At 41.2% G+C, this 20,573-nt stretch overlaps 1 protein-coding gene across 1 annotated transcript in view; it reads left to right on the top strand.

The window, feature by feature from the left end:
• The first annotated feature begins 2,391 nt into the window (after positions 1–2,391).
• MICU1 (mitochondrial calcium uptake 1) overlaps positions 2,392–20,573 on the top strand; it is a 180,353-nt gene continuing 162,171 nt past the window's right edge. Inside the window, exon 1 of the mRNA XM_034776856.1 lies at positions 2,392–2,553. Within this exon, the coding sequence (XP_034632747.1) occupies positions 2,393–2,553 (161 nt within the window). The 5' untranslated portion in view covers position 2,392. The remainder of the gene's footprint in view (positions 2,554–20,573) is intronic.

Raw genomic sequence — 20,573 nt, 5'->3', positions numbered from 1 at the left:
ATAAAGCTGCAGTGCAGGTCTATAGGAGTGTATTGCTGCTTACAATTAGCGTTTTACAGTGCATCTGTAGGCACTACTTTGTATTGACTGCTATGGGCTCCTCTCACTTGGTCTTGATCTTGAGCAGGTCAGTAAACATTTGTGAAAGGTGGTAGTAAGAGTATGTTAAAAGCTAAGGAGAAGGAATGAAGTTGCTTGAAGAAATTATGAGCTGCTTCAACAGGAGGTTTTCTCCTTGAAAATATGATAAAGGCCTTTTCATATTCTGAATTTTATAATGCATTAATCTATCTGGAGAGATTTCATAGGAGTGTGAATTAGATCAGTAAGGATTTTTCTTCACTAAAAGACACAACACTTTTATCCTGTAGCATTTCTCCTTTGTAATTCAAACTTGCTTTTTGTGAGCTTGCACAGTGCAAAAGTCATTTTTATTTTAAATGTTTCTATTTTTGTGATTCTGTCTCCTGTAGAGGGTGTCTTGTTCTCAGATGCAATCCTTGCAATTTATCGATTTTACTATTTTAATAACATTGAGATCAGCAGCTCAGTTTTCCATTTTTCTCTGCACAACTATTTCTGTGCAGGGCAGTGAAGTACACATAGTATTTTACAAGACATACTTCAGGTTGTGGAATGTTTTAGTTAGAGTAGGGTTACCATACATCCATTTTTTTCCCGGACATGTCCGGCTTTTTGGTACTCAAATCCCTGCCCAGGGGGAATTGCCAAAAAGCCGAACATGTCCGGGAAAATACTCCCCCTCCCCCCTTCTTCCCCCAGTCCCGTGCTTACCTTGGCTCTGGCAGACTGTGAGCTGCAGGTGGATTCCCCCGGCGGCGGCGGCTGCTGCTGCTCCTGCTCCCCCCAGACAACTCAGCTTTGTGTAGCTGAAGAGCCGAGCTTCCCCAGCGCTACCGGCTTCACGGTTTGCCGGGCAGCCCCCAGATCTCCAGACCCTATGCCCCTGGCCGGGCGCTTCTCCAATGCAGCCGGAGCCCGGGAGGGGAAGCGCCCGGCCGGGGGTGCAGAGTCTGGAGGTCTGGGGGCTGCCAGGCAAACCGTGAAGTCGGTAGCGCTCAGGTAGCTTCGCGTGGCTGGGAGGGAGGAGGGGAAATGCGGGGCGCTCAGGGGAGGGGGCGGGGACTTTGTGGAAGGGGTGGGGCCGGGCGGAGTTGGGGCAGGGCCAGAGAAGGGGCGGGTGCCGGGGCCCCGTGAAGTGTCCTCCTTTCTTAAGGTTTAAATATGGTAACCCTAAGTTAGAGCAGAGTCTGAGCGTTGAGCTCCAGGCTAGATAACCCTCTCCTCCCCAGTCATGTAAACAATGTAACAAAGAGCCTTCTGGCTTTTTCAATAAAGTAAAATGTATATTCATTTGTAGCTTGCCTTCTAAGATTGTGTCTTAGGCAGAACGGATTGAATTAATTTGCAGTGCTTATTTCTATGCCCAGTTTCCATCTGTAATACTATGATACTTGAAGAGAAATCAACAAATGTTTTCACTTAATATATGAAATGTTTTGGAGAACTTAGAGGCGTAAAAACTGCTGTAAGAAGAACCGAATAGACAGCTGAGTCATGGTTGCAAAGTGTGTCAGCTGGGCTTGTGCAAATTAGTAATATCTGCAATTTAGAGAACCACTCACTGAGTAATGTAGCTGTAGCGCTCTGAAAGGGATAGTTTGTTTCAAAACAAATTATCATAAAAGATTTGCGGTAATATGCTGGTTTTGTATGCTTGATTTGTTTCTGTTAAAAACTAAGGGTGCATCTAGTTGGAGCCTGCTTCTAGAGGCCTGTCTACTCTATTGTACGAAATTGACCGGTGGATAAAAAAGCTTCCCAAAAAGGGTCCCCATGAACTGGTAAAACTGTTAGGGTAGAAAGGACAAAAGTTTCTCAATCAGCATTTCCATTACACTGTTGGAAACTCTTTCCATTGGGGTTTGTATAATGGCTAGCACGAAGGAGCTTTTATCCTGATTGAGGATGCTGGGTGCTACCTCAACATACATATTAAAGAGTAATAGTATGGCAACTTTCAACACTGATTCAGGGGGACTGTTGCTGACATCCCTTGTCAGATGCAGGTCAGTTACCTAGTGTAGGTGAGTCCTTAGAGGGGGGAAGTGTCTCATGTTGCACTGCAGTGACCCCTTTGGTTGGCTCAGATGTGTCATTGACAAGTTCCAAAGGGAGCTCTTTCATCTTTCCTTTGCTGGAGTGATAGTCTTGCAAATTGGTGGACTGAAATAAGGATGACGTGAAATTCTTTGGCTTGGAGAATACCTAGTTGGAAGGAGGAGGAAAGTAATGAAAAATTGAATTGCTTTTGTACTGCAGCACTTGCTGCTCTATTTGCAATAGTAATTTGTTTCCCTTACTTGATAGGATGTTTCGCCTTCGAGTTCTTGCTGCTGTGGCAGGCTTAGAGGCTGTTTCCCGATGTTATCATGGAATGGCACATCCCACCAGAAGCAGGCAAAGACTTATGATGGCAGCTTTCATAGGAACAACTGCAGCAACAGCGAGTGCTGGACTCCTATGGAAGAGGTAAGTGCTCTCAGGAGTCATTCTTGAACAGAACTTCAACCTTCTGCTGCTTTGGTCCTCCGGAGAAATTAATGTGGAGTGAATTTTACCTTGATCATAGGAGCAACAGTAGACTATGCAAGGCAGCATCACTGCCTTGAGTTCCATTATGTGGAGGGGAGCAGCTCTTGAGTGGACCCCATATCCATGCATGCATCTGGACCCCATATCCTACATGCAATAGAATTAGGCTCTGAGGGTGTTTGGTAAATGAGCAGGAGCTTGACTAGATTCTGTGGTTACATGGATCTACTGGACAGAACCCCTTCAAGGTTTCTAAGAGTTGTCCCCGTTAGTCTAGCTACAGAAGGGCTGTGGAGCTGTCATGCCTTGCCCACTGACTGGGAAGCAGATTATGTATTCTGGCACAAAGTCTAATTAATACAGTACAGACCCATTTATGCGCGTATGTCAGGAGTCAAGCCGTCACAACCACGTGTTAACGGATCGCGGGTTAAGAGGGCCATGCTGAAATATCTTAAGATATCTATAGATACATGTATAATTATCTAGGATTACATATGTATTCACAGTGTCCCAAATACTGCAGGCCTATCTGTTAACTGCGCTTTGCAAGAATATAAATTCAAATATGTAATCTAATAAAAACATTATTATACTACACAGGAGTGAAAGTAACTCAGGACACTTACCGGTACAGGGCGGAGGTGGCTCTGGCCCCTGGAAGAGGCAGGGCCTCAGGCGGAAGGGGCGGGGCTAGGGGTCAGCATCCCCCAGCCAGCCCTTCCAGGCCGCCTGGTCTGCGCCACCCGGAATTTCCATGGCGATTTAAAGGGCCCAGAGCCCTTTTAAATCGCTAGCCCCGGGGAAGCTGCTCCCTTTGCCCCCCCCCCCGCCCGTCGCAGGGACCTTAAAGCGCTGCAGAGTCCTTTGCGTGGCAGCGCTTTAACATTGCTGCGTCCTCCCCCGCTCCCCCTCCTGTTGGCGGCCCAGCATTGCCGCAGCAAAGTACCATCCTTAAAGCGCCCTTTAATGTTCCTGCCCTTTTTGCCTCCCCCGTCAGTGGCCCTGCTGCCCCTTTGTGCCCCCTTTTCCCCCCCACCCCCCGTCGGCAGTAAAGACGTACAACATGTTTCCACTCTACACTTCCTGTCGATTTTCTATGTCAGTGAGTTGGTGAGCAAATCTGTAGCACTACATAGCAAGTTCCTGTACCGCGTGTTAACAAGTCTCGCATGTTAAATAGGTAGCACTGGGAGGCATGGCGCTACCGCGCGTTAAGCGGATTCGCGTGTAAACGGGTCTGTACTGTATATGGTGCTTTCACCTCTTAGGAAGCCTAGTAGGATATAGTCTTGTTTCATAAAATATGAACTTTAGGCATAAATAAAAAGCCCACTTGCTGCTTAATGCTGAGAGATTTGTGTATCCTCTTGCACCATGTTAGATTTCATTTGAGGAGTATTAGCTGAAAATGTATAGTGCAAACTGCAGCTGTAGCATTAAATACTGCTTTCTATTCATAATTCAGATGAGGCACTAAGTTACTTTGTGACCAGTGTAAGACGCCATGAAATTACATTTTCACAATAGTGAACAGTGTGTAGAAATACTCAGGGTGGCACTAAGTTAGCCTCAATTGACTCTGCTTATGTTCCATGCTCTAAACAAAGCAAGCAGTAAATGTCCGTCAGCTTCCAGTTGAATTAAATGTGAAAGCTGTGGGAAGCCACTGTTATCATTGTATGCTCAGGGTCACTACAGTGCAAATACCATGATTATCCAAAGGTGATAGCATCATTTAGAGCATAGCTTAGTTTCATTTCTAATATTTAGGTATTATTTTATGATGATCTTATTTCCAACACAGTAGGTACACTTGCCTCTTATTTGGAATTATGGCAAGCTGTAAGAGGCAGTGATGTAATGTCTCATAATTGTTGTGTACTATTTTCTGTTCTTGCCAAGGGAGCCTACTTAACATAAACAGAAAAAGTTGTTCCATTATTTTTGCCATTCCTATAATTGGTAAGACTTAAGCTCCTTGCTAAAAGGTGTCCTCAAGAACCCGGGGGAAAGCACCATGATCCAGCACAGTCTCTTCTGATGATACCTGTTACAATTAATCTGCGTTTATATAGTGCCTTTCAATTTGAAGGACCCCAGAGCGCTTTACAGACGTTATAAAATCATGCAGCCAGCAGTGAGGTGGAATGCTGCAGCCATTCTGTGCCAATAACAAAGAAGACTGTACTGTTATACATCTCCTTTTTGGGTGGGGAAGTGAATAATCTCTCCATTTAAAACTACAGTGAGAATATTTTAGGTGCACATAACATAATTACCTAAATTAGGTTTTGGCTAGGACACTGATGTTCACATCTCTGCTCTTTTGTGGAAAATGCCATAAAAATAACCAAGTTGTCAGATATTAAATTTTATATCTCATCGGAAGGATGGCACTTGCAGCAGCACACAGAGAGCTGACAAAATCGCAAACGTAAGTGGTGTGGTAGCATACGGGTAACAGTGCGGTCTGGGGCCCAGGATTCCCCGAGTTCTAATATTCCCAGATATGCTGCTAATTTCTTTGATTTTTCTTCCTCTATTTCTTAACTAGCACAGATAAGTTAATGTTTGTAAAGTCCTTTCACTGTAAAGTGTTAGGTAAGAGACAAATATTCTGTACAGGAGTTCATTGATGCCCTGTATAATTAGATATGTACTCATGGCATTCATATAGGGTAGGCTTGTAACTCAATGAGGGGAGAAAAATTGTACTAGTTAACCTTTGAGGATAGGACAGGAAGCAAGAGGCTTAACTTGCAGCAAGGGAGGTTTAGGTTGGACATTAGGAAAAACTTCCTAACTGTCAGGGTGGTTAAGCACTGGAATAAATTTCCTAGGGAGGTTGTGGAATCTCCATCATTGGAGGTTAAGAACAGGTTAGAAAATCACCTGTCAGGGATGGTCTAGATAATACTTATTCCTGCCTTGAGTGTAAGGGGACTGGACTAGGAGACTTCTCGAGGTCCCTTCCAGTCCTACGATTCTGTGATTCTATGTAATTATGTACTTGGCTGTTTAACCCAAGAAATCACATTACCATCACAATGACAAGTTGTTTTGGTGTAGAAAATAGTTTATACTGATGCTACAAAATATTAAATAGACTGTTTCAAATAAAAACATTTTAACCTTGTGTTTAGAAAGAAATAAATGAAACAAAAGGAAAGAAACCCTACAATGTAATAAAAACGTTTTTTTAGTTGTCGGTGACAAATCGCTATGGTGCTAATCTTATTGATCATTTTCACTTGAACCACTTCACAGTTAACGGTCTTGCTGGTGGCTTGGGAAGTTCAAGAAGTGAGTTCAGTTGAATATATTTGAATACAAATAGATTTAATGACACGCTGTGTTGTGCATACCACTGAATATCATACAATAAGTATAATTGAACTACTCATAAATTATTATATAAATAAGATGTTTAGCTGAAGGAACCAACAGCATTACAGATGGCGGTGGTGTAGCAGCAGTATGGTCGACAGCTTGAGAAAGATGTGGACACACAGAGTGTCCAGAGAACAACTCAAAGGATAAAAAGTATAGATAACATGACCTATGAGCAAACTTAAAAAAAAAAAAAAAACCACCAAGTAGGCATGTTTAATCTTGAGAAAAGGAGACCTGGGGGGTGGGGTGAGGGGAGTGGGGAAGAAACTGATCTTCAAATATGTGAAGGTCTTTTAAAAAGAGTGATAAATTGTTCCTCACATCCACTGATGGTGGGAGAAGAAGTAATTGGCTTAATGTACAGCAAGGGAGATTTAGATTAGTTATTAGGAAAAACTTTGACTATATGGATAGTTAAGAACTGGAATAGGTAGCCAAGAGATGTTGTGGAATCCTCATCATTGGAGATTTTCAAGAACAGGTTAGACAAGTGGTGGGCAACCTGCGGCCCCCACATGACCCATCAGGGTAATCCACTGGCGGGCCGTGAGACAGTTTGTTTATATTGACCGTCTGCAGGCACGGCCGCCCACAGTTCCCAGTGCCGTGGTTTGCTGTTCTCAGCCAACGGAAGCTGCGGGAAGCGGCACGGGTTGCCATTGGCTGGAAACTGTGAATCGTGGCCACTGGGAGCTGTGGGTGGCTGTGCCTGCTGATGGTCAATGTAAACAAACTGTCTCACGGCCCGCCAGTGGATTACCCTGATGGGCCGCATGCGGGCCACGGGCCACAGGTTGCCAACCACTGGGTTAGACAAACACCTGTCAGAGATGATCCTGTCTCTGGACAGTGGGATCGATGAGATTATCTTTTGAGATTACCTTCCAGCCTTAAATTTCTATAATTCTATATATAATGCATGCAGTGAGACTATTTTACAGTGGAAATTTTTCCCATAGAAGAATTTCACTCAAAGCAACGTTTCATGGTAGCAATTGCAGTTTGTACATTACAGTGCATTGAAACAATTTAGGACTTGCTTTCATTTATATCCAAAATTACTTTTTCACAAATGTTATACATATAAATACATAAGCAATTAATGAAGCAAATCAAGATTATGTAAGATTAAAGGGAACACCCTCCAAGCTGGGAACAGTAGTTGTTTTTAAAGTGCTTCATTGCATAAACTGTTCTGTTAAGACAGTTAGCCTTTTGTAGAGATGATCTAATACAATGCTTGTTTTCCTTCAATTAGTTAAGCAAATATACTTTCATTGTTGTATGAAACCTTGCTGTGCTGCAAAGCTGAAGTCTCCTGGGGGGTTCCGGATCTTTCTTTTATTATACCATCAAAGGCAGCGTGCTTCTTTGTTATGTGACACTAATAAAGAGAGTGTGGTTTCTAATATTCTGATTAACCTTGAATGATCTATGGTTGAGGCAGTGGCACTTCATCGTGAACTAAATGAGATTCCCCATTGTGATCCTTGTCAGCAAAATGTCAGCTGTAATGCCTTTCTTAAAAAAAGATGACTTTTTTTTTTTTTTAAATTACAGCACACGGTATAGAACATGTAAATTGTAATATCCTGGAAGGTTTTTTTAGAGCTCAGTCTGCTTCCTCCATAATCATAAAGATTTATTTAGTCTCCTAGAAAAATAAAAAGCTATTTAAAGGTGTATCAGTGCTTGGTGGTACAGCCATGTCAGAGTATTCAGGTCTGGTAGTGACTGAAGGAAGATCTTATGCATATCAGCCCTTTGGAAAGTTGGGGATGTTGAAGATGGTGTTTTCAGTTATTGAGGAAGGACAACAGTGCAGAAAAGAAGGGTATCTGACCTGCAACGCTTTCTAGAATTTGAAAGTAGCTTTGCGACATCCCATCTTTGGAGATAGCCTTTGCTGACTATGGGAATTATTCCATGTTTACATGAGGCATGTGTTCTATAGGAAATAGAGTTGTGCTATAATTGGGATAAGGAAGTGAATGCAATCATTTCAGAATCCCCCACCCAACTGCCTTCTTATATTGAATTACTGAATATGTGGGAAATGTAAGCAAATCCTTTTGGAATGTCTTTTGCTCAGTAGGTAAGGGATTACTCATACCTTGAGGGCCTGGACAACCCCCCTCCCTCATCAAAAATATAAAGGACAAAATAAAAGCTATACAAAGATAATTAGAGATCAGGTATTTTAATGCATTGCCAAGTATGCCAAGGATTTAATTTTTTTCACCGAGGAACTGATAAAATTAACACAAACTAGATAGAGGTAATCAAAGAGAAATGGCTGTTGATTGTATCTCTGAATCCTGTGTGGGTTTTTCCTATAGTAATCCTACTGGCTCTTTAGGAAAATCATATTTCTTAAATATATCATAAGGGCAGAGTAGCCTCACATTTGTTAAAAATAATTGCCTTAAACTACTAATTATTAATCTAATCTCTGTATCTAAGCTGTAGCCACAATATTTTTCAGATGTCACTTTCCTAGTCAATTGGATAACTTGTCAGATGATTCACACATGGCAATGGGGAGAAAGAAATACTTGAAAAGGCCATATCATAAAAATAGAATGAGAGAGTTGTGAAAAGCTAGACTAATATCTATGCTGCCTACTAATTTTTACAGTGAAGGTTTGGCAGATATTATATTTTTCTGTATATGACATAAATTGGTGATTACATCATTAATATTGACGTTTCATTAGGCATCTTAGTACAGAGGAAGTGATGGAATTCAGGGCTTGAAAAAAAATCATTCACTCTACTATTGATGAATGGAAAACTATCTTGGTGGATAGGGTGGCACTCTATTATCTCTTCCCCCCCCCCCAGAATTTAAACTTGCCTTTAAAAACAAACATTTCTAGTCTTTATGATTGCAAACAACTTTAATATAGGCTGTTGGCTGTCTCTGCCAGCTGAGGAAGAACTAGTGCCTTATCCAAAAATCTGTGTAGACCCTTCTTTCAGGCACAGTTGGAAGAATAAAAATAAGACTCCCTAAGGAAGTCCAAAACAAAGCTATTCCCCTGACCAAAGCAGGCTGCAGGGGCCCAAAGTCCTTTCCTCTTGCATCACTCTCTGCTGCTCCAGGCCCTTGCAGCCCCTTCCTTCCTCTTCAACAGAGCCCTTTCAACCTGTCATGCTATCTGGAGTGGCTCACAAGTATGAATGCCAACTTCAGGGTAGACTGTCAAGAAGCTGGGCAGAGACCTCCAAATGGTTGTATGTTCTATAATTAGATTTCACCAAATCCAGTAACAAGTGTGAACTCTTAAAACACTGTAACAGTCTTTCCACAGAGTCATAGGCAGTCCAAAGTGGACTTAGTGATAAATGGTTGCTATACACCAAAAATCGCAACAGTATTCAGATTACTCCCAGTCCCAAAGGACCAGCCACTTACCCCAGTCAATTTGGGACCTTAGTTCTCACACCAAAGATAAGGATTGTAGCCAATCCTATAGTAAATTGTCTACGGATTTATTAAGAAAATAAATGAGTTATTACAAGGTTAAAGCAGGCAAGCATATATACACAGATGAGTTAATCAGTGTTCCAAAAGGTGACAGAGTTGTAGAAATCAGTCAACTCTGAATGTCTTTTAGGACTAACCTGGGTTGACCCTGGTGATATTTGCTTCCATTTTGTAGCTCTGGCCCTGTGAGAGTCCAGACAGCAAAAGAGATGAGAAAATTTCTTGTCAGCAATTTTTATTTCCTTCTTCCAAAATTCAGTTTGGTGAGATGATCCCTTTTGCACGTAGCCTCATCATGAATGTAAGGGGCAATTAACAAAGTCTTTGTATTGTGATGTCCCACAGTGGCCCATTTAGTTTGTGTAGGCCTTAGTGATGGGCAGGAGATGACCCCACCTGACTGGGTTCACTGTTTCAGAGCAAACATGTTTTACAGTTACAAAGCAAAAATTTAAATATTGTGTGATCAATTATAATTGAGATTAACGCATGCAGCAACTTGGAAGCATATTATTAAGTCTAAACGCTAACTACATTGTTATAAGTCTAATACTTATCTTAACTGTACTAACACACAGGCCTGTACATATGTGGCTTCACCATTGCTGACAGGGCCTGTAGCAGATACACACAGAAAGATACAGTGAAGGTGCTCAAGACTCAATAAGCCTCTGGGATAATGGGTGAACTGCATCTATAGAAAACCAATTTTAGCTTAACTCATCTGAAGGAAGCGGGGAAGGGAGGAGCAGTAGAAACTTACCAGGAGCAGAACAAAGACAGCCAGGTGACCAAGAGGGGTTCAAATAAAAAAAAACCACAGGAAGATAGTGGGGAAAGGAAGAGGAAACAAGGGCCAGGAGAGGAGAAGGTCACACAATCTGGATAAGGGACTCCATGAGGGGCAGAGACGAGCCAGCGTGCAACAGCCTGCAATAAAAGGGACACTCTGTCTGCCTCCCTGGACACACATGGTTTCTCAAGGACTCACAAAGGAAGTGTGAGAGGCATCGTGGTTTCAGGTGTGTGTTTAGTATGATCTGTACTCACTGTACTTTATATGATTAAGTATTGAAGAGCATAAAGGTGTTACTCTCTAGGCAGAGAGTGTTTGTTAACTGTTTCTCAACTAACGTGTGGCCTTGAGAGAGTTAAACTGTAGCCAGATGCTTAGCAGCTCCACACCTTTGGGGTGGAGTTCCAAGAGAGGGCGTGCTTACGTGCTGGGGAGTCCGAAGGGTCAGCACTGCACCTAGAGGGGCAATATTGCTGGACAGTGGATTCCAACTCTCAGAAAGTTGGTGCCAGATAGATGGTCTGTGCTGTAGGAATATGCCGAGCAACCCCAGGAGTGGACAGTGGCTCAACTCTAGTCAGGCTCCCAGGACTTGGTTCCAGAGCAGCAGAGGCTTTGATTCTGCTCCCAGCAGTCCTACTGACTGGCCAGGAGGGGGTACTCACTAGGATCTCTGACAGTAGGTTTTTTAACCTTGCCCCAGATAGTCTCCTTTGCTAATTTCTCTCCTTGAAGTTCCTTAATTTGGATTTTTTCATTACTTTTTAAGTAACTAAATAGACCTGATATTGAATTAAATATAAATGTCTGCTTGGTTTTGGCGGTTCCCCCTTCTTGCTGTACTAGGCAGCCAGTGTTACAATAAGAAGTATCCCAAATTCCTGAGCACACAGCTTGCCAGGAACATATGGCTATCACTTTTTAAATGACTACCTTTCAGTCTAATTTTTCATGTAATATGGTTATTTTGGGATAATATAGCTCTAAAAATAGAAATAAGAAATGTGTGCATGGTACATTGATAAGAGGCTTTACATTAAATTTGGTATATTTTCTTTTTGATGGCTTAGGAAGTCCGACCATACTGATGATAAAGGATTAAACAAGAAATGTTGTACCATTAAATCTGTGCACACTTTTAGGATAAAAATTGCTCAGCAGGTAACATTTTTAGGACTTACTAGATACCTGAAAGAATAGAAAAGAGTGATACTTCTTGCAGTTGAGAAGGGAAGAAGAAGAATTGTTACATATTGTTTGGCTATGCACCTTGGTAAATGAGTTCTGGAATAAAATAATGAAATATTTATGTATGGTTTTAGTATGAGAGATCCTCAGAGACACCTTTTCTCCCTCCCCCTCCCCCCCGCCGACTTTTAGAAATCATGAAAATCTGATTAGATCACAAATGTATTTTGTGACAGTTGTTGCACTTAGAGGATATTACAAAACTGGAAGCCCACAAGAAGGCGGAAGCTATAGACCTAAACTTTGGACTAGACTGGTGAATTGGGGCTGGCGGGGTGAATTATCTCTTCATAAATAAGCATAGATAGCTATGAGGAGTGTTGTCACAATCTTTTATGAGCAGTGTACATGATATACCTGAAGTATTTAGTTGTAAATCTCTCATATCCACTACACTAAAAAGAAGAACAGGAGTACTTGTGGCACCTTAGAGACTAACAAATTTATTAGAGCATAAGCTTTCGTGGACTACAGCCCACTTCTTCGGATGCATATAGAATGGAACATATAATGAGGAGATATATATACACACATACAGAGAGCATAAACAGGTGGGAGGTGTCTTACCAACTCTGAGAGGCCAATTAATTAAGAGGAAAAAAAAAAAAACTTTTTTTTAATAAATTTGTTAGTCTCTAAGGTGCCACAAGTACTCCTGTTCTTCTTTTTGCGGATACAGACTAACACGGCTGTTACTCTGAAACTTATCCACTACACTGACAGCAATAGTATAACAAATTAGGGTGTCAAGCGATTTAAAAAATTAACTGCGCGATTAAATAATAGAATACCATTTATTTAAATATTTTTGGGATGTTTTCTACATTTTCAAATATATTGATTTAAATTACAACACAGAATACAAAGTATACAGTGCTCACTTTATATTTATTTTTGATTAAATATTTGCACTGTAAAAAACAAAAGAAATAGTATATTTCAAGTCACATAATACAAGTACTGTAGTGCAATCTCTTTATAATGAAAGCTGAACTTACAAATGTAGAATTATGTAAAAAAAAAAACCCTGCATTCATAAATAAAACAATGTAAAACTTTAGAACCTACAAGTCCACAGTTCTACTTCAGCCAATCGCTCAGACAAACAAGTTTGGTTACAATTTGCAGGAGATATTGCTGCCCATGTTTTGTTTATAATGTCACCTGAAAGTGAGAACAGGCATTCGCATGGCAGTGTTGTAGCTGGCATCACAAGATATTTACGTGCCAGATGCACTAAAGATTTATATGTCCCTTCATGCTTCAACCATCATTCCAGAAGACATGCATCCATGCTGATGACGGGTTCTGCTCGATAACAATCCAAAGCAGAGCGGACTGACGCATGTTCGTTTTCAGCATGTGAGTCAGATGCCACTAGCAGAGGGGTTGATTTTTCTTTTTTGGTGCTTCGGGTACTGTAGTTTCCGCATGAGTGTGTTGCTCTTTTAAGACATCTGAAAGCATTCTCCACACCTCGTCCCTCTCAGATTTTGGAAGGCACTTCAGATTCTTAAACCTTGGGTCAAGTGCTGTAGCTATCCTTCGAAATCTCACATGGATACCGTCTTTGCATTTTGTCAAATCTGCGGTTAAAGTGTTCTTAAAAGGAACATGTACTGGGTCATCACCCGAGACTGCTATAACATGAAATATATGGCAGAATGTGGGTAAAACAGAACAGGAGACATACAGTTCTCCCCTAAGGAGTTCAGTCACAAATTTCATTAACGCATTATTTTTTTAACAAGCGTCATCCGCATGGAAGCATGTCCTCTGGAATGGTGGCCGAAGCATGAAGGGGCATACGAATGTTTAGCATATCTGGCACGTAGATACCTTGCAACGCCGGCTATGTGCCATGTGAACGCCTGTTCTCATTTTCGGGGGTGATGTAAATAAGAAGCAGTCAGCATTATCTCCTGTAAATGTAAACAAACTTGTTTGTCTGAGCAATTGGCTGAACAAGAAGTAGAACTGAGTGGACTTGTGGGCTCTAAAGTTTTACATTTTGTTTTTTGTTTTTGAGTGCAGTTATGTAACAAAAAAAAATCTACGTTTAAGTTGCACTTTCACGATAAAGAAATTGCACTACAGTTCTTGAATGAGGTGAACTGAAATACTATTTCTTTTGATTTTTACAGTGCAAATATTTGTAATAAAAATAATAAAGTGAGCACTGTACACTTTGTATTCCGTGTTGTAATGGAAATTAATATATTTGAAAATGTAGAAAAACATCCAAAATATTTAATAAATGTCAATTAGTATTCTATTGTTTAACAGTGCGATTAATCGCGATTACTTTTTTTAATCACAGTTAATTTTTTTGAATTAATCATGTGAATTAACTGTGATTAATCGATAGCCATATAATAAATATCTTTAAAGGTGGGTTTAAAAGCAGATCCTGTGCAGTCTGTCTGCTGCTGCTTATGACTCAATCACTCTATCTCGTTCTCACTTTCCACCCTGGCATTATTCTGTGCTGTCTTGGTTCTCATGTCTTCCTGTGTACAGGGTGTTCCATTGTTTGGTCTCTCTTTCACTGTCTTGGTATCTTTTAGGATTCTGTGCTTGATTCACTGTTCTTCTCCACCCATGCTTTCTCTTTGCTTTCCTTTAGGTAAGCTTATCTGTTCTCATAGCTTCAGCTATTATCTCTGTTCAGATGTCCTGCAAATCTACTTCTTCCCTTCTGCCTCTCCAACCTCCTCTCCTTGGGCAATCTCACATTGTCTTCCTGATATCTTCCTGAAAATTGTACACTGGAGAATATTATCTGTCCTCACAAACCCTTTTTCCCTGCTCTCACTCCTTTTCAACAGCTTCACCATCTTCCCAATCATACAGATTCATAATCTCAGGCTTTGTTTATGCTAGAAAAGTTTTGCTGGTATAGCTATCCTCTCAAATCCTCCCAGTGTTGGGGTATTTGAATAAATTTTTGCATGCACACATCTTGGTCTGAGCTAGGGAATTCACAGTTTAAACCTGGTTCTTAAATGTCACTTTACATTTTACTTTTGGCTATTATGTTTTTGAAACAATATGGGTGCCCTCTGGTGGCTAATCTAACACCTGTAGCTTCCTCTGATGTTAACTACGGTAGTGTGTAGTCAGTGATTAGATTTTTTCGTATTTATTTGGCATTGAGCTGAAATACTGGTGGCATTTTTTGTTCCCTCCTGCCCCCACCATTGACAAACATTTTCAGCATTGAGTTTGAAACTGTATCGCCCCAAAACACTTTGCATTTCTCAATAATATTTAAATAACCTCTTTTGGAAGGAAAATATAATGACATTTTATGCATAGTGGTCGTTGAGTAACCTTGTTCCTAATTTCCTGATTTAATAGTTAAGAAATAGACTCATAGAATTGGAAGGGACCTCGAGAGGTGATCTAGTCCAGCCCCTGCACTACTGGCAGGACTGAGTATTATCTAGACCATTCCTGACAGTTGTTTGTCTAGCTTGCTCTGTGAAGTCTCCATCATTGGAGATTTTTAAATCTCATTAGGCAATTTAGTCAAGTGCTTAACTACCCTCAAAGTTAGGAAGTTTTTCCTAAAATCCAACCTAAACTTCCCTTGCTGCAATTTAAGCCCATTGCTTCTTGTCCTATCCTCAGAGGTTAAGAAGAACAATTTTTCTCCCGCCTCCTTGTAACAACCTTTTATGTATTCGAAAATGGTTACCATGTCCCCTCTCTTTTTTATTTTCTAGACTAAACAAACCCAATTTTTCCATCTTCCCTCATAGATCATGTTTTCTAGACCTTTAATCATTTTTGTTGCTCTTCTCTGGACTTTCTCCAATTTGTCCACATCTTTCCTGAAATGTGGTGCACAGAACTGGATACAATACTCCAGCTGAGGCCTAATCAGCGCGGAGTAGAGCAGACGATTACTTCTTGTGTCTTGCTTACAACACTCCTGCTAATACATCCCAGAATGATGTTCACTTTTTTTGCAACAGTATTACGCTCCTGACACCTATTTAGCTTGTGATCCACTATGACCCCCAGATCTCTTTCTGCAATACTCCTTCCTTGGCAGTCATTTCCCATTTTATATGTGTACAACTGATTGTTCCTTCCTAAGTGGAATACTTTGCATTTTTCTTTATTGAATTTCATCCTATTTACTTCTGACAATTTCTCTGGTTTGTCCAGATCATTTTGAATTTTAATCCTATCCTCCAAAGCATTTGCAACCCCTCCCAGCTTGGTATCTCTATGCCATTATCTAAATAATTGATGAAGATATTGAACAGAACTGGACCCAGAACTGATCCCTGTGGGACTCCACTTGATATTCCCTTCCAGCATGAATGTGAACCACTGATAACTACTTTCTGGGAACGGTTTTCCAACCAGTTTTGCACCCACCTTACAGTAGCTCCATCTAGGTTGCATTTCCCTAGTTTATGACAAGGTCATGTGAGATGGTATCTAAAGTCAAGCTAACTGTGCTAATTTTAACTTGAATATCTGAAGTGTTAACTTTCTTTCTGTTTTTTAAATTTTTGTACTAGTATCACAAGTTTATATGACTTAACTGGATTTGGGATTTTTTTTTAATGTCATTTGATAGACAGTCTCTGCTAGGTTGGGTTCGACTTAAGATGTCCATGGTCATCTGGGTTCCTAGAGTGATTTATAGGTCTCATCTGTTACCACCTTGCTAACCTACTGTCAACCTCCTTCCTGTTTTTGGTAATAGGCCTGATGTGGGAGGTACTTTAAGAGCCCTGCCAGATGTGTAAGTAGTCCTATTGGCTTCTTGCTACGTTGCAGGATTGAGTCCATAGTCTGCACAATAACAAGTAGCAAATGCTACAATGACTTTATGTACTATTATAATCATGCAACTTAGGTATTTCTTGACAATGTGAGATTAGTGTCCTTATTGAATAATCTAGGAAAGATCTACGATGCATGATGAATAGCTTTTCAGAGTTAATGTCCCACCTCTGACAGATACTTGAAGTTTCTCTTTTTAAAAATAAGTTAATGCTTGTGTAGCTTGTCAAGACAATAAAATCTGAGGCTACACTACAAACTTTTGCCAGGATGGCTATGTCAGTCAGGGGTGTGATTTGTGATAGATATAGCTTTCCTAGCAAAAGCCCTTTGTGTGGGACAGTTACACTGACAATAGTTTTTCATTTGGGTAGCTGGAATAAGCTATATCTGCAAAAGCACAGTTTTGCAAATATAAGCTGTGTTAATGCTAGGAGTGATTTGCCCGTATAGTACACCAACATAGCTATACTGGTAAAGCCTTCCAAATATAGACTTGGTCTTAGTGAAAAGTATCACTTCAAATTCAGTAACTTGCACACACAAGTTTATTATTGCATTGTTTATTATTTGCATTGTGGTAAATGCTCACACTTAGTTACTGGCCACCCGTGGGGAGAAAGGCAAAATCCTTTCCTTGAGGAGCTTATAATAGAAGAAGATGAAAGGGTGGGGTAAGGATAAAATATAATCAAACTTTTTTGGTTTTTGTTCATATAAACTATCTGCAACTTGCCTAGTACACCTCTACCCTGACATAACGCTGTCCTCGGGAGCCAAAAAATCTTACCGCGTTATAGGTGAAACCGCGTTATATTGAACTTGCTTTGATCCGCCGGAGCGCGCAGCCCACCTCCCCGAAGCACTGCTTTACATCATTATATCCGAATTCGTGTTATATCGGGTCACATTATATCGGGGTAGAGGTGTAGCTAGATATTGGTTGGATAACTTTGTGTAGATGATGTACCGGGAGACTTGGGCAAACCAGTAAAGAACTTTGGGTTGAAAGAACCCCGGGTAACAATGTCATTGTAGAAATGGGTCTTGAGCAGTGGGTAGTGGCCTGATAGTACTTTACTCCAATTTTACAGCTGCTGAAATCTCAGGTGAGGTTCAGTAACATAAAATTTAACAGCTTTGGATTCACAGTTAGCTGAGTAGGCTATCGTGCTTCAGAGTGCACATACTGTCAAGATATTGATTTAGAGAGACAAGGTGGGTGAAATAATTTTTTTTTTTTAATTGGACCTGAAGAAGAGCTCTTTGTAAGCTCGAAAGCTTGTCTCGCTCACTCATAGGAGCTGGCCCAATAAAAGATATTACCTCATCTACCTTGTCTCTATAATACCATGGGACCAACACAGTTACGGTAATACTGCATACAAGATGTTCATTTATTATTTTGGAGGAGCAAATGCAGCTGAGTAGCCTGAAGCTAAAAACCTGAGTAAAATCAAAATATAGGAAGTGTAAAGTTTAATAAATGTACATTTTGAAACACCGAAGAGTAGAAAAAAATGGATGAAATACTAAGTGAGGAAAAAACAGATGGGTATTTCAAGGAATTTTATTTTCTCATTATTCCTTTCTCCACAAAGTCTGTTAAGCACATTCAATAACTTGATTTTGCTGGTTGATTTGAAGTTATGCATGTTATCATACAGAACGTAATGACTACACACTGGTCTTCAGTAAGGTCTGTGCAGGAATCCAATTTACATATGCTGATGGCTACTGGCACAAAATATAGCTTAACAACATTAATCTTCCTGTGCTGGTTTTAATATGGTCATTTATTTTTGTTGGCATGAGATGGAAAACCAGTCTTTTTGTGTGTAAGTATTTTTTGTATAGTATTATAATTAAATACTTGTAATATGGTAGTGCCCAAAGGACCCAATCTGGATAGGGGCCTCATGGTAGTGGATGCTGAACAGACTAGAAAAAACAATTTCTACCATGAATTGTCAAAAGATACAAACCAATAAAGAGTAGGGGCCGGAGTTACAATATGATGGGTTTAACTATAGCGGTAGGGAAAGCAAATGAATCTCGTGAAGAATTGGTACAACTTTTTTAGATATTGTCACAGATCCTAGCTCCCTGCTGGCCACCCACTAGGACTACTGTGAGGGGAATCCATGCCTCTGTGCTTTGGATTCTCTGGAGTGTGTTAAGCTTCTGGAACCTCAGCAGATTGCAGCACTGGTTTCTCTGATGGCCTCTCTGGCATGTTTTCTGGGCACTCATTGTCTGCTACCACTTCTTAGAAATGGAGTTGCGCAGTCCACCTCCCTAGGCTACCAGGTCAATGACCAGTGGTGATCCCTGATATAACCCAGTAATTTAAATGTACCCCTTGCCCAGAATGTCTAGTATTTCTCAGGGGTTTGCAGTAGCTATGAAGCACTCAGCGCATGCACTCATATATTTTGCACAGGGTCTAACACCTTTTTGCACTTTTATGCTTAATCATGTAAAGCATAGGAAAGTACAGATCATACAAACACAAAAAAACACTAAACTCATGTCCCTTACTTTCTAGCTCACCCTTCCCTTCTGAGTCCTTGGGGAACGATCAGGATCCAGGAAAGCAGGGTATCCTCTGCCTCAGCATGCTGGGTTGCTTCTCTATCATGAGAAAAAGAACCCCTGACCAGACTAGACAAGATGTAGTTCCAAGTCTTCACAGTTAGATGCACTTTTTTTTTAAAGTGAGGATAAGAAGCCGAGAGAAAAGGAATAGCAAAAGGAAAGACTTGGAGTTGCATCTAGCAAGAGATGTTAAGAGTAACAAGAAAGGTTTCTTCAGGTATGTTGGCAACAAGAAGAAAGTCAAGGAAAGTGTGGACCCCTTACTGAATGAGGGAGGCAACCTAGTGACCGAGGATGTGGAAAAAGCTAATGCACTCAAGGATTTTTTTTTGCCTCTGTCTTCACGAACAAGGTCAGCTCCCAGACTGCTGCACTGGGCAGCACAGTATGGGGAGAAGGTGACCAGCCCTCTGTGGAGAAAGAAGTGGTTTGGGACTATTTAGAAAAACTGGACGAGCACAAGTCCATGGGGCCGAATGCGCTGCATCCGAGGGTGCTAAAGGAGTTGGCGGATGTGATTGCAGAGCCATTGGCCATTATCTTTGAAAACTCATGGCAACCGGGGGAGGTCCCGGATGACGGGGAAAAAGGCTAATGTAGTGCCCATCTTTAAAAAAGGGAAGAAGGAGGATCCGGGGAACTACAAGCCAGTCAGCCTCACCTCAGTTCCTGGAAAAATCATGGAGCAGGTCCTCAAGGAATCAATTATGAAGCACTTAGAGGAGGGGAAAGTGATCAGGAACAGTCAGCATGTATTCACCAAGGGCAAGTCATGCCTGACTAACCTAATTGCCTTCTATGATGAGATAACTGGCCCTGTGGATGAGGGGAAAGCAGTGGATGTGTTATTCCTTGACTTTAGCAAAGCTTTTGATACAGTCTGCCACAGTATTCTTGCCAGCAAGTTAAAGTAGTATGGGCTGGATGAATAGACTGTAAGGTGGATAGAAAGCTGGCTTGATCGTCGGGCTCAACAGGTAGTGATCAACGGCTCCATGTCTAGTTGGCAGCCGGTTTCAAGTGGAGTGCCCCAGGGGTCAGGCCTGGGGTCGGTTTTGTTCAATATCTTCATTAATGATCTGGAGGACGGCATGAACTGTACTCTCAGCAAGTTTGCAGATGACACTAAACTGGGAGGAGTGGTAGATATGCTGGAGGGTAGGGATAGGATACAGAGGGACCTAGACAAATTAGAGGATTGGACCAAAAGAAATGTGATGAGGCTCAACAAGGACAAGTGCAGAGTCCTGCACTTAGGACGGAAGAATCCCATGCACTGTTACAGACTAGGGACCGAATGGCTAGGAAGCAGTTCTGCAGAAAAGGACCTAGGGGTTACAGTGGACAAGAAGCTGGATATGAGTCAACAGTGTGCACTTGTTGCCAAGAAGGCTAATAGCATTTTGGGCTGTATAAGTAGGGGCATTGCCAGCAGATCGAGGGACATGATCATTCATTCCCCTCTATTAGACATTGGTGAGGCCTCATCTGGAGTACTGTGTCCAGTTTTGGGCCCCACACTACAAAAAGGATGTGGAAAAATTTGAAAGAGCCCAGCGGAGGGCAACAAAAATGATTAGGGGGCTGGAACACATGACTTATGAGGAGAGGCTGAGGGAACTG

Source organism: Trachemys scripta, chromosome 7, assembly GCF_013100865.1.
Source record: "Trachemys scripta elegans isolate TJP31775 chromosome 7, CAS_Tse_1.0, whole genome shotgun sequence".
NCBI classification, from domain to species: Eukaryota; Metazoa; Chordata; order Testudines; family Emydidae; genus Trachemys; species Trachemys scripta.
This window is presented reverse-complemented; position numbering and strand designations above follow the sequence as displayed.